This window comes from Anarrhichthys ocellatus, unplaced genomic scaffold, assembly GCF_004355925.1.
Source record: "Anarrhichthys ocellatus isolate YVR2014 unplaced genomic scaffold, GSC_Weel_1.0 scaffold1, whole genome shotgun sequence".
Lineage (NCBI taxonomy): Eukaryota > Metazoa > Chordata > Actinopteri > Perciformes > Anarhichadidae > Anarrhichthys > Anarrhichthys ocellatus.
The window spans coordinates 18,655,826-18,670,639 of NW_022280031.1; the positions used below are offsets into that span (position 1 = coordinate 18,655,826).

The following is a 14,814-nucleotide window of genomic DNA, read 5'->3' on the forward strand; positions in this document are numbered from 1 at the left end:
ACTACCAAAAAGAAGACAAAACAATAACAAAGAGATTTAAAATGACCACGCAGAGATGCAAAACACTTACAGTAAGATACAAAAGGACCAAAAAGGAGATGCAAAACTACCAAAAAGAGACACAAAACAATTACAAAGGGATGCAAAATGTCTCTCTTTGAATCTGCGGCTCTTGTTCTTATGTGAGAGGAGAGAGGATTCTACATGTCGGTGACCAGGGGCCCACTGTCTCATGATCCGTCCATGTTCACAATTATCAAGTGATCATTAAAGGAAGTCCAAATATTTCTTGTTTATAACTTCATGTGGCGTGTTCATGAGGTGTTCATCCAGTTGAGTCAGTACATTCATTTCATAAATTACAAGACAAAGGGAGCATTTGCTACAAATTTGGGTCTTGTTTTAACCAATATTTGTTAATATTTAGTCAAAGAGTCTCCATTAAAACTGTGCTCAATTAGCTATTAGCTCCTGTTTGCAATGTACCTGTACAGACGGATTACTTTGATACTGAAAAAAAAGAATATCATGCACATTCCCGTATTAACTTCCAAGAAAACTGGACCGATGTCTTAGTTCCTGTGAACAGTGAGGCAACAGGAGCCCAACAACACACGGGTTAAAACATGTTCTGAAATATATCTTTGAAATGTCTTTCAGTCAGAAGTTTACGACTCTGTGTTGTGGTCATTCTGTGTCATGACAGATAATTATTGGCTCCATGACCTACAAATAATGGAGATATAAAGAAAACGAGTACAAATCCCTGAGGACTAATAATAATATTGATAATAAGAAAATGTTCCAAACCAGCTAAGAGCGGTTCCCTAAAAAAAAAGATATTCAATTTGTTCAAAGCATTACCTTCGACTTTATAGTTGAATACTATTGGCTGTATATTATACATAATGGTACATTGTACTGCACATCATTTTCATGACGTATATAATGTCTATAACATATTTTATGAGATAAGATAAAAATGAAAAAAGGGGGAATTCGGTTGTTGCAGCAACAGAACAAGGACACAAATACAGATAAATGGAGAAAGTTAAATTAATAAATAGAACTGATATTAATGCAAAATGGTAAATTGTGATATAGCATGGGAGATATTAGATGTATTATGAGGTGAAATGTGGTAATATAATAATAAATAGAACAGCAATATTACATAGATAAGAATATAATGTCAGGTAATCCGGGAAAAGGTGCAGGTGTACATACATTTAACCAGTTATTATAGGTTATTATTATAATGTTGTTCTCCTATCCTGACTGTGTTACACTGTGTGTCTCCATGAATATGTCTCAATTAATTCATAACTACTCGGCGGTGATGAATGAAGTCAGTGGAGACGAGATCGAAAGTTCAAGAGGCTGCTCAGAAATAGAACTTTGACATGTGGCCCTGTGATTGGCTGAGGACATTTTAAACGTTCGCTGATTGGCCGGTCGCAGACCCGCCCGTGAAGGTACCATTTCGCAGGATGGGGAGAGAAGGGCATGAGGACGTTTACAAAAAATAAACGTATTTCCTTACGTTCATTAAAACGTTAAAATACTTATTATTAAATTAATTGGATAACAATGAGCGGGAATCTGGTATTCAAAAATAAACATCCATCCGTTAGCGTTAATAACATAACATATTACGACCCTGTCTATGACCCGCCCTACTCGGCCTCTGATTGGCTCACTCTGATATTTTTAGCCTAACCCTAACCAATCGCATCCCTCGTGCCCCAAATCTAACCAATCCAGTCAACGAAGGCTGCGTGTAGTAGCCAATCAGAGGCAGAGTAGGGCGGGTCATGCTGACGTATTTTTACACCCTAGTTTAGTTAGTCAATACTGTGTGACTTGTATCTGATCAGGTATCGATCTCTGATCAGCAGTATTAGAGAGTACTTTCACTGGTACTTTACCACCTGTCGGATAAAAACATGCTGCGCGTGAGGGCGGCTGTGAGCCAGTCTTGGAGGGGGTAGGTACCAACGCACGAGAGTCCTTCACCTCGACAACGACCTGACGACCTGTCAGCTAATGCTGAACTCAAAGACACTACAGCACGCGTTACTATTCTTAAATACTTCTTAATGTGTCGGTGCTGACACGTGATTCGACGTTAACGAGATACCGTGTTAACCACCAGGTTAGTGTGGTTTACGTTCTGTAACGTTGATAATAAACTCTAATCTGTGAGTGCAGCAGGTGAAAGTAGCTAAAGTAGCTAAACTTAGCTTCATATGAATAACACCGTTTGAGCATTTACTCCATATCCATTAATATCTGACTCTCTAGTTAACTAGCTGGAGTGCCCTTTCACTTGACTACAGAGTTGCACAAAACTACCAAGAAAGATACGCAAAACAATAACAAAGAGATTTAAAACGACCAGAAAGAGATGCAAAACTCTTACAGTAAGATACAAAACGACCAGAAAGAGATGCAAAACTCTTACAGTAAGATACAAAACGACCAGAAAGAGATGCAAAACTCTTACAGTAAGATACAAAACGACCAGAAAGAGATGCAAAATGACTACAAAGGGATGCAAAGTTACCGTACATGTTTGGAGTCTATCTAAACCCGGTTATTCACGTCACAGTTTGTGTTCCCATGCAGAGAATATGTGAAGATCATTTGCTGTCTCACAGGGAACATTCTTGTGTTTTTTGGCCGCCGGTTATTTCATAGCCCTAAAACAAAGTGTAAATGAATGTAGCTATGTGAGACTAACTGGGGGGTGAATATCCACGTTTCCTGTAAACGTCACATCCTGAATAAACCTTTAGAACCAGGACAGGACTCCTAACCAGCATACTGACGCTCACTGGCTAAACAATCGCACAAATACATTGGCAGCCTCACGTGTGGTGGGTTTTGGTTATCTGCCAGTAAAGAAGGCTCATGAGGTATGTGGCAGTGGGTGCACCAGTAACACCAGTAACACTAACACTTGGATACAAGTCTACTTCTTCTTCTTCTTCTCTTGCTTCTCAGAACTGCCGGCTGATTCCGAGGAAAAGAACAAATGTTTGATTTTTCTGGAACATCTGTTAAAAGAGTTTGTTGTCTTTCTCCCTCAGTGTTCAGGCTTCAGAGAGAGATTTGGTTGTATGAGAATACCTATCATGCCTCCAGCTGGCCTGTCTGCACCCCTCCGTCCTGTGAACTTCAGTTTATAAAGTTCACTCCAGTGTAGTTAATCATACATGAAGAGAGAGGACACCGGAGTTCAGGCTGTGATGAATCTGGATGAAGCTAGACTTAAATTGTTCATCAGAAAAATGAAGACTGAAGTGAGTCAAACAGGGCTGAAGTGACTCATCAAATTAAGTCCCTAAAGCTCGACTCGACATCTTTTAAATCCATTGTTTTGTCTGACTAACACTCTAAAAACCCAAATATATTCACTTTATTATCACATGAGATGAAGAAAAGCAGCAAATCTCCACTTTTGAGACTAACACCAGAGAATGTTATGCTTAAAGAGAGGCAGAGCAGCAGAAAGGATTACACGTCATGTGAGGTGTTGTAGAGCGAGTTTAGTCTATTGTTCCTGTTTTGACTAATTTCATGTAAATCTGTCGAACCAGCAGCTTAATCCACTATTAATAACAGCTGTTAAAGAAACTCCAGACCTGTTTCTACTCATTTACAGACCTGTCAAACAGGCGTAACTTAATAACATCGCAGTCCAAACTTAAAAATCTGCATCATTAATGTCTTAAAGTCTCTCAGGATTCATCTCAGCAGTTTCCCGGAGCTCTAAATGTAGTTTAAGTTCATGCTGAAGCTGATAAACTTCTTACAGCTTCAACTCAAGTGGCTGGACAAAGTCTATGAATGGGGAACATGCCTGCAAATAAACGTGCAGTTCATGTGATCTTGGGTTTGTTTTTATTCATGTAATTAAAATTTGGCTCCTTTGTGGTTACCAGTTTCCCATGTTGTGGTTGTTGGAGGTGGAGGAAAGGCAGCTTCCACAGGTGTGGCAGGACTGGAAAGGTGTGGGATAAATGTATTGTTTGGATCGGATCAAAGGGATTGTTTTGAGGCAGCATTCAAGAGTGTCGGGCTGAAAACCAGTTCAGGGAGCTCCCGTGTATTCATTAAAGGAGTTCAACATCCTCCACCACGGCCCAGACCTTTATGACCAGTTTAAGGCCAATTCAGGTCAGAGGCCCAGCTGAACCTGCTTCCCTGCTGGATTATATAAGACAGTACACAGAGTTTGACTGAATGTTTGTATAGTTGCATTAAACACAGTTTTGCGTTTGTTTTTGTGTGTTTTTGAAGGTTCAAAACATTCCCTTGTGCGGCGGTGGAGGTGAAGAATGAGCCAATCCTCGGTTTCACTGAGGGGAGCGCCGAGAGAAAAGAGCTGCTGAAGGTTTGTTCACCCAAAATGATCCCAAAGATGGACTTAAGAGTTAATGTAATAACTTCTGTGCCTTCGTCTCGGTTGTTCCCACCGTAGGCCTTGGACAGTCTGAAGGGGAAGACAGAGGAGATCCCGTGCGTGGTCGGAGACGAACACGTGTGGACCAAAGACATCAGATATCAGCTCTCTGTGAGTACAAGTCAACAGAATATATCACTACTGGCATCATTATTCAAACATACATTCATTTAAAGTTTACTGTTAGAAAAGAATGTAGTTTACCCAAAGAGGATATGTTTAGGGGGTGATAGCAGGTCAACCGGAACCTTATGATGACAGTATATGATGATGAGAGCCATGTCTCAATGTCTCATAAGTTCTTTCAGCATTTTTTTGGTTGACGCTGTGTACCACGCTATTGGAAATTCATAAAACTGGTCAAACATCCCTCCAAAAATCCCACAATAAGACAGCGTGACCTTGAGGAACACTGTAGAGACGAGGACAACAAGAACACTGCTCACACAGCGTATTTTTCCTTGGCAATGTCATAACTCATTGACTTTCTTTGTTTCCTTTCAAAGCCGTTCAATCACTCCCATAAAGTGGCAAAGTTCTGTTATGCTGACAAGGTAAGTTATCATAAAAGATGTTCTCGATGTTGCAAAGAACCACACTGACCTTTGGGCTACATTGATCATTATCTTTGCTCTATTTTCACGTAGCGTAAACATGATATTTTCATATTTTATGACTGGTTTCAACTATTCTAACAAACCCCAATAACTAACTTTTATAAGCTTAATTATACCAAATGTAGGACTTTGAAGTTACGTTAATATTACAAACATAAATGCCTCTATCCTGAACGTGACAGGAGCTGATCAACAGAGCCATCCTGGCGTCCGTGGCAGCGAGGAGAGAGTGGGACCTGAAGCCCGTCCAGGACCGAGCCCAGGTCCTCTTCAAGGCCGCCGATGTCATCGCTGGACCCAAGCGAGCCGAGGTCCTCGCCAAGACCATGATCGGGCAGGTACAGGAGTCACTGGGGGGGGCAAACTCTCTGGGGGTCTGGCGTCGTCACTTTAGAGCTGAACAACATGGGAAAATAATCACACTTTACGTATTTTTTGACAATATTGCGATTGTTTATTTTTTCCTCTTTAAATCGCAGGTTTCACCATTTAAAAAACGGCGTTCTATTACATCACGATGTCTGTTTTTAAATTTGATTAATGGCTCAGCCCGACGTCACTTTCTCAAATTCAAACTTATCCTTTTGAATGCAACCCAAACAATGTAGCGAGGCACCGTTAAACACACTCGTCTGTGAGGGAAAAAGCCTTTATATGGAATAAGGCATTGATATTTAATTGTTTATCTGTCTTTGTGTCGCAGGGTAAGACGGTGGTCCAGGCGGAGATCGACGCCGCTGCAGAGCTGATTGACTTCTTCAGATTTAACGCCAAACATGCCGTCGAGCTGGAGAAACAGCAGCCGCTCGACGCCGAGGGAAGCACGAACACCATGCTGTATCGTGGGCTGGAGGTTATTAATGAACTTATTAATAAATGTTTTATTCACTGTTTGTTTACGGTCACTGAATAAATAACCCAGAATCAGTGTTATTGTTCTTTAAATGGAACAAAATCAGTGTTTTATTTGATTATATGTCAGGACTGGGTGTTTGCAGAGCTTTTTATGTTATTGTACAATAAATAAATGTATATTCACTTCCTGTTTATCTACCTTTCTTCCCCCTCAGGGGTTTGTAGCAGCCGTGGCTCCTTTTAACTTCACCGCTATTGGTGGAAACCTGGCAGGAACTCCAGCTGTGATGGTGAGTGTGTGACGATGTCATCTTTTGTGATTCAGCTCAGGAAGAATTCATTCAATACAGAGGACATCCTCCAGCATCTTTTTGGACGATCGATATACAAAACAGATTCTCACTGAAGGTGTGTTGCCGGCTGTTCTTTGTTCAGGGTAACGTGGTGCTGTGGAAGCCCAGCGACACCGCCATGTCTGCCAGCTACGCCGTCTACAAAGTCCTGAGGGAGTGCGGCCTCCCGCCAAACATCATCCAGTTCCTACCAGCTGACGGTCCCGTGTTCGGAGACGCCGTCACCTCCTCTGAGCACCTGGCGGGCGTCAACTTCACCGGCAGCGTCCCGTAAGGAGATCTCTTTTACGAGGAGTTGTGTTTTCAGATGTGGATGAAAGTTTGGCTTAAACACCAGCTCTATTCGTTTAAAACTTTATTAGTGATTGTGTTCACCGCCACTTTGAGCTGCTGCACAGACATGAACCTCAACACATGCTGCTTTAGCTTGTTAAAATATGACTCGGTGTGTCATTGATGTATCTTCCTCTTGTTCAGGCCTCGTAAAATACCAGCACGGCAACTTAAAGGGATCGTTCGGATTGTTTCAAGTCTTTTATTACGTATTTTAGACGCCTAAAAGAAATGAATCACTTCCCGTCAGAAAGGTCTATCTGACAGCAAAGTAAAGAGGTGAACGTATTATATACTGTAGCAACACACTGAGTATGGAAAAGTACCTCAAACAACCACACTTCAAAATATCAGTCATATCCCTTTAAAGTCACATAAGATAAATGTTAAAACTTAATGTTAATATGACATCACACTGCCTGTAATATGGCTTTGTTAATCCTGTGATGTGTGTCTGTATATATCTTCTTGTTTTGTTATTTTTGTAGGACATTCAAGCGTCTTTGGAAGCAGGTCGCTCAGAACCTGGACTCCTACAGGACGTTCCCTCGACTGGCAGGAGGTGAGCAGAACCTCTGAAACAAGACAACCAGTCAGAAAACAGAGCAGAGAGTGATGGTTCATACAATAACACGGCCAGAGAAGGATGATTTCCTGTAAAAGAACCTTTGAAGAAGGGATTTAAAAGACACTGATGATCTGATTGAAGTCAAACTGACTCCAGATCAGAGCCAGAGTCTGGCTTCTCCTTTTAACACATGTTGAGAGAATGTGTACTGAGTTTTCTGTTCACACTTTCAGAGTGCGGCGGGAAGAACTTCCACTTCGTCCACAAGTCTGCGGAAGTGGAGAGCGTGGTGAAGGGAACGATCCGTTCAGCCTTCGAGTACGGAGGTCAGAAGTGTTCCGCCTGCTCCAGGATGTACGTACCGGACAGCCTGTGGCCGCAGATCAGGGATCAGCTGCTGGACATTCACCGGCAGCTCAAAGTGGGAGACGTGAGTACTACTAAAGTACTGGTAAAGTACTACGTTCAACAGTAGCTCACAGTAGGAGACGTGAGTACTACTAAAGTACTGGTAAAGTACTACGTTCAACAGCAGCTCACAGTAGGAGACGTGAGTACTACTAAAGTACTGGTAAAGTACTACGTTCAACAGCAGCTCACAGTAGGAGACGTGAGTACTAGTGAAGTACTGGTAAAGTACTAAGTACACAGCAGCTCACTGTGGGAGACGTGAGTACTACTAAAGTACTGGTAAAGTACTAAGTACACAGCAGCTCACTGTGGGAGACGTGAGTACTACTAAAGTACTGGTAAAGTACTACGTTCAACAGCAGCTCACAGTAGGAGACATGGGTACTGCTAAAGTACTACGTTCACCGGCAGCTCACAGTAGGAGACATGGGTACTGCTAAAGTACTACGTTCACCGGCAGCTCACAGTATTAGACGTGGATACTACTAAAGTACTACGTTCACCGGCAGCTCACAGTATTAGACGTGGATACTACTAAAGTACTAAGTACACAGCAGCCCACTGTGGGAGGTGTGAGTACTACTAAAGTACTACTAAAGTACTGCGTGTGCTTGTAGGAGCTCAGTTCCGACACAGAGAGCAGAAGAGATGCAACAGTGTGACGATACACTAGAACGTTAAAAAGAAGCTCATCAATACTTTGGTGCCGTTTAATACGGGGAATCGATACCCATCACCGTTGTCAATGATCAATGATGTTTCTGTCCTTCAGCCTGTTGAAGACTTCAGCACCTTCTTATCGGCTGTGATCGACGACAAGGTGGAGCTTCCTTCTACCGTTATTTCAAAATAAAATGTGTGTGTTCTTTGTGTTTTATACTCACTGCACTTCCTCCTCCGTGTCCTCCTGCAGTCGTTTGCTCGGATAAAGAAGTGGCTCGACCGTGCCAAGTCCTCCTCCGGTTTGAAAATCGTCGCTGGCGGGAACTATGACGACAGCAAGGGTTACTTTGTGGAGCCGACCATCATCGAGACCACGGACCCACGTGACTCCATCATGAGCGAGGTGCAGACCGCTCATCTTCTCTCACACACACACACACACACACTCACACACGGCAGCGTACACATTAAGTTACAAACATTCGTTGTGTTTTTTGTGTCGTGCAGGAGATCTTTGGGCCCGTTCTCGCCGTTTATGTGTATCCAGAGAACGACTACAAAGAGGTGCTGCAGCTGATAGACAACACGTCTCCCTACGCTCTGACGGGAGCAGTGTTCGCTCAGGACCAGTGAGACATGTTTATCTACACACACACACATACACATACATGTGTAAGACGGGGACCAGGATTCATCAGGAGTCTTAGAGGGACATGTTTTTTATCAGGAGTTTTAACTCATCGTTCAGGACATAACGGAGAAAAAACATATAAATCCACTTAGAAAAAAGATGCTGCAGAGTTTGTCGTGATTCATTCATAAAATGTTTTTGTGTTTTGCAGGAATGTGATTGACGAGGCCGCTAAAGTCTTGAGAAACGCTGCGGGGAACTACTACGTGAACGATAAATGCACCGGCTCTGTTGTCGCTCAGCAGCCATTTGGTGGAGCCAGAACTTCAGGTAACAGTTGTTTTTAATATCAATATTAAATATTGTTACAACAATAATGATAAGAATAATTTGAATTATTTATATATATATATATATATATATATATATATATATATATATATATATAAATTAAATAAATTAAAAAATAAAACTATAATTAATAAAGAGATGGGGATATATTAGAGGGGGGTCTGATGGTGTGTGTGTGAATCTTTATTGTGGATGGTGACCAGGCAGAATGAGTTGATTAGTGAAGTTTGTGTAAAATTTAAGGGTTTAACAAATGTATTCCAAATTAACTCACAGTCAGTGTTTTTTATTTATATGTGTTAGATTAGTAGATTTGTGATACTGATTTCACGTCTTGATTTCTGGTTCATGAGGACAGTTTTCTTGTTGATGATTAGGTCTGTGGAGAGGATTCTACTGGATGTGTTGTTTAGCTTCATGTTGGACACGTCAGAGTTGGATTTACTCTTAATATCTACAGAATGAATAAATAAATATGAACTGAACTTTCCTCTCAATCAAGGAACGAATGACAAACCCGGAGGTCCACACTACGTCCTGAGATGGACGTCGCCGCAGGTAGTGAAGCAGACCCACGTCCCCCTCACAGACTGGAGCTACTCCTACATGGGCTGAGTCCGGTGCTGCTGCCTGCTGGTCCAGTCGGAGCCCCCCCCCCCCCCTCCCTCCCTCCCTCCACCTGCTGTTCGCCACCACCAACAATAACATCACGTGGACTTCCTGTGACATGAAACAAGGAGTCTTGTGGACACGAATGGAGCAGAATCGGCAGCAGAGTGGTGAGAAAGTCTTCCATCCATCAATCTGGAGCTCCGTGGTGACGATCGTCTGCACACTTGATCCGCCCGTTTGCTTCACTGTTACTTAGTTGCCGTCCAATGAAAACTGTCTATTGATGCTCAACTATAAATATATTTTAATCTTAATCAGATTAGAGGTCAACTAGTAATTTAATCGATTTGTCAAAAATGATCCGCTGCTTTTTTGCTAATAAATAAATCTAAAAACAGAATCCATCTTCTGAGTTTTAAACATTTCCTTCTTTTCTTACTTTGCTATGAAAATAAACTGGATTTCTTTAATTAACAATTAATCGAGAGAATAACTGATCGATTTATAAAATAAATGAAAATAATCATAAGTTGCAGCCCCACATCCAATTCAGATATTTCAGGTTAATATCGGAACACAACAAGTTTTCCTCTGTGTTATGTCTCTGAACACAAAGCCCATTAATGTCTCATATCTGTTTGTGTAAAGTTATAATAATCTAAACACTTTCAGAGATCTGTGTGAAACTGTTTGTTTCCTCTTTTGTCCCAAATATGTTTTTGTGTCACGGTGAAATGTGTCCTCTGGTCAACAAGCCAGATTATTAAAACACACAAATACTCACAGCAGTTATCAGTTTAATTGAAGTCAGCTGTGAAAGTGTCCTGAAGATTGAATTTGATGACTTTAATGTGTGCTGTGATGTGATCGTTACATGTTGAAATGTCACTTTGCATTTTTAAAGTGCTGAAAATGGTCATAATGACTTAAATTTCTGCTGGTTTGTCTTTTATCAAACGGCATGAGTAACGAATATTTTCTGAAGAGTATTTTATATTTTATCTCTTGCTGTCAGAACGTGCCTGCCTCAGTAACTCTGTGAAAGTAGATAGTTAATCTTTAACAATAAATATTAAATTATTACTATCTTCATTTGGGCTTTTTTTTTGTTTCTCGGCTTCTAATCCTTTCTTGGTTTTGATTATTTCTATTATGGCTGTATTATAGTTTATAACAGTGAGGGGCCACAGTAACGGTGCTTCAACAAGGTCATAGCCAAAAAGCTCATTCCTTCTCTCTGTTGTTATTCAAATCTGACCACACAGACATGAAACACGTGTTTTTAGATTCAGTGCGACGTCCACTTTCATGTGATGTCATTATCTCTGATGTCCGTCCTGAACAAACCTCCATGAATCGGCTTACGAATCTTTCATTCTACAAAGAAAAACTTGAGTCCAGCTACAACCAACTGGGTGAAAGAGGTCGGTCTCTCTCCCGGTTCTCCCCAATCTCCTCAGATCTCAATAAATCACTGTCTGGCATGAAGACTCCGGCCTGGACCCCAACACCTCCACTTTATGCTTTGTTTATACTCACGCTTCGCCTCTGCAGACAGCGCACAAGTTCCAGGTATGTAAGGACTCATTGATACTCTCTGCGCTTCATTATTGTCCGAAACACCAGAGGGCGTACAAACAAAATGTTCTGTGAAGAAACAAAAAGACAACGAGTGTAACTCGCCAAAAGCCATAAACAAACCTCCACAATGATTTTAATTCTCTGTAAACTCATATCTCATATTTATGGACTACTTTATTGCCTTTGTACAAACCCTGTAAAGCAGGGGTGTCAAACTTATTTTCACTCCGGGCCACATCAGCATCATAGTTTCCCTCAAAGTGCCGGTTGTAACTGTAAGACTGTAAATGTAACTACTCCTAACACATTGTTAAATAACTCTGCATTTGATTATTGTTTATTCAAGTGTTAAAATATTGTACATGGTTATATAAATGAAAAATGATATTTAAACACATTTCTGTTATAATTTAAATCATTTTAATTTAGGGTTAAGAAACCCACATTACTCTATCAAAGATCAAACTTTTAAAGAAAATAACAAAGACAAATATCATCAAACACAAGTTATTACATTAACTTTGTTCAAAGCTATTGTTGTCACCTCTGCATCACTAATGTCCCTGCCGTCGTCCCGCACATGGCAGCTACATCTGAGAGCTCCTCACTGAGAGTCAGGTCTTATAAACATGGATAGATGATGTATGATGTATCCGTGTTGTCTGTGCTTTCATCAACAGCTAATGAAGAAGACGAGTTCCTGCTCGTCTCTGAGCTAGCTGTGTTGTTAGATTGCTGCTAGTTCCTGAACTCGGTCTGCGATGGCGTTTCTTCACAAACTGACATTTGTAAAAGTCTGTATCTGATCGGAGCTCACCTGCTCACATACCTTTAGCGTGCACTGGGCTGTAGCTTCTGTAAATATATTCTGCTGTGATTGCACTCTGCCTTTAATTCTTGAACAATTTTATGTTTTTCTTGGAGGCTAAATGTAGCTCAGTGTTTGGTGTCAAAATGCCGACGTGAATTATATCCTTCATCACCGACACTGCTTCATAACACAGAAGACAGACCAGTTTTTTTCTCCTTGAAGCACACACATGTATTCTCTTTCCCATCTTAAATTACATTTTCTTCCCTCTGCATAAATTTTTCTCTTCGTGGACATTTTGGGATTATTTGTTGATCTTTTTCAACTCAGTCACTTGTTGGAAAACCTCTTTACAGGCTGTTCCCTCTCCTGTCCACCTGTTGTGATAGTTTTAATGTCGGTACACAGACAACATGCTGTCTCATAATTTCAACTTTCTATCTCATAATTTCGACCATGGGGATACTTTTATTTTCAAGTCTAACCTTTAATTTCTTTTCCAAAATTAAAAAACAAAAAAAAAAAGATTTTTTTTTTTGTTTTTGCTGGCGGATTCGCAGGCCACATAAAATGATGTGGCGGGCCGGATTCGGGTTTGACACGTGTGCTGTAAAGAAACAAGTCAAGTATTAAAAGCATTGTGAAGAAACTAAAGTTGGATATTCTGTGAACAATTTGATTTGGCTGCAAAATATTTACTGAAATGTAGATTTTGTGGGCGACTGTGGCTAAGTGGATAGATAGCAGGGCCGTCTTTCAATCAGAGCGTCGGCGGTTCAATCCCCTGCTCTGCTAGTCACATGTCGATGTGTCCTTGAGCAAGGCACATAACCCCAAAATTGCTCCCGTAGTTGTGCCTACGGTATAGAAATGTGATAGAATCTGAATTGTAAGTCGCTTTGGATAAAAGCGTCTGCTAAATGACTGTAATGTAATGTAGATTTTTAAGACCTCCTGTTTCTAAAGCATCTAACAGTGAATTGTTCTTATTTATAAAATCCCCAGACATGTAAATTATGCTTTTATCAGTCAACTATTTGTGATGGTCACGTGATCGAGTGCACCGCAGCCGCCAAGTTACAAATATTCAGTCTCTGTCTCACCAAAGCCTGGCTTTGACTCTGACATCCCAACAACTACAGACTATCTCCACTCTCCCTTCTCTACGACGACCTTTCACACAAAACAGTTTGAACATCTTTGTATAAGAATCTCCAGTGAACTAAACTAGATTTCTCACTAACTTTGCTTTAGTTCAACTTCTTCCAGTGTTTTTATTTGCTGTAATCAAAGAGAGGAGGAGCCGGGAATCGAACCCCCGACCCTGCGATCAGTGGAGGACCCGCTCTACCTGCTGAGTCTGTGTACACCATGAAACAATACAACACTTGTTAACCCCTTTATTATGGAAGCAAAGAAAGATCAAAATCATTTTATTCTTACAAACATGATTAAATATTAGTTCATACTTTACTTTGAAAATCATCAAGTTAAAACATTGAACTTGTGTTCTTCTATTGAAACCTTAAAATTCTCCAATATCATGTTTCCACGTTACATAACCTGATGAGCAGAGGGCTGATTGACTGATGATCACTGGTAGCATCGTATGTTAGAGTTTAAAGTGTTTCTATCAAACACACATCATCAATTCTTTGAAGTCTTGTTACTTAAAATAGTTGAATGGGGCCAAAGAGATAATCAAGCAGGAAGTTCAGTTGAACAGACAGGAAGTTAAAGCAGCTCTGAAGACTCAGGTTTTACTTTTCAGTTTTACTGAATGTTAACCTCAATATTCTGCTCTACTCTTCTTTCACCCTTTATTTCCTGTTACTGTTTGCTGCTGCAAATATCTGACAGACAGAGATCAATAAAGTTTAAACTGAATTCATCATTTGTTTTCTCATGTACACAATCTACATCAATAGATAGACTCATATTTACTTTTAAGAAGTGAAGAGTTGTTTACTAATCACCACCTTCAGACTACAGTCTCTATCAGACCTGTTGTTTTGTCACACAGACCTTCAGTGGTGATATCTTTATTTTATCAGTGGTAATAAATGGAAACATCCTTGCGGCCACAGATCCTAGCGGCCGCGTCCAAAATAGAGGCTTTGAATATGGTCCATTCGGATTCCGTGTCCCCAACCTCCCTCGGGATGTGAGAGAAGTTCTTCCGGAGGTGGGAGTTAAAGACCTCCCGGACAGGGTCCTCCGCCAGACGTTCCCAGTTCACCCTCACTACACGTTTGGGCTTGCCGGGTCTGTCCAACCGGTTCCCCTGCCATCTGATCCAACTCACCACCAGGTGGTGATCAGTTGACAGCTCTGCTCCTCTCTTCACCCGAGTGTCCAAGACATACGGCCGCAGATCAAATGATACGATTACAAAGTCGATCATTGATCTCCGGCCTAAGGTGTTCTGGTACCAGGTACACTTATGAGCCACCTGATGTTCGAACATGGTGTTCGTTATGGCCAAACCGTGGCAAGCACAGAAGTCCAACAACGAGACACCATTCGGGTTCAGATCGGGCAAGCCGTTCCTCCCAATCAC

The 14,814-nt window shown here is 41.1% G+C and overlaps 1 protein-coding gene across 1 annotated transcript; it reads left to right on the top strand.

Annotated features, from left to right (window-relative positions):
• Nucleotides 1-1,830: 1,830 nt before the first annotated feature.
• Nucleotides 1,831-10,949, top strand: aldh4a1 (aldehyde dehydrogenase 4 family, member A1). Its single transcript, XM_031846504.1, has 15 exons — nucleotides 1,831-1,987; nucleotides 4,306-4,399; nucleotides 4,487-4,579; nucleotides 4,975-5,022; nucleotides 5,268-5,423; nucleotides 5,789-5,938; nucleotides 6,156-6,230; nucleotides 6,376-6,563; nucleotides 7,115-7,188; nucleotides 7,428-7,624; nucleotides 8,378-8,425; nucleotides 8,519-8,671; nucleotides 8,776-8,897; nucleotides 9,111-9,229; nucleotides 9,753-10,949. The coding sequence occupies exons 1-15, from the start codon at nucleotides 1,947-1,949 to the stop codon at nucleotides 9,863-9,865; spliced, it is 1,671 nt and encodes a 556-aa protein (XP_031702364.1). The 5' UTR covers nucleotides 1,831-1,946; the 3' UTR covers nucleotides 9,866-10,949.
• The last annotated feature ends 3,865 nt before the right edge of the window (nucleotides 10,950-14,814 follow it).

Bases quoted from the DNA above. Each gene is read 5' to 3' on its own strand.
- aldh4a1 (XM_031846504.1), top strand. From the start codon at position 1,947: ATGCTGCGCGTGAGGGCGGCTGTGAGCCAGTCTTGGAGGGG. The intron at 8,898-9,110 runs GTGAGACATGTT...TGTGTTTTGCAG, and splicing joins GCAGTGTTCGCTCAGGACCA to GAATGTGATTGACGAGGCCG. The intron at 9,230-9,752 runs GTAACAGTTGTT...CTCTCAATCAAG, and splicing joins TGGTGGAGCCAGAACTTCAG to GAACGAATGACAAACCCGGA.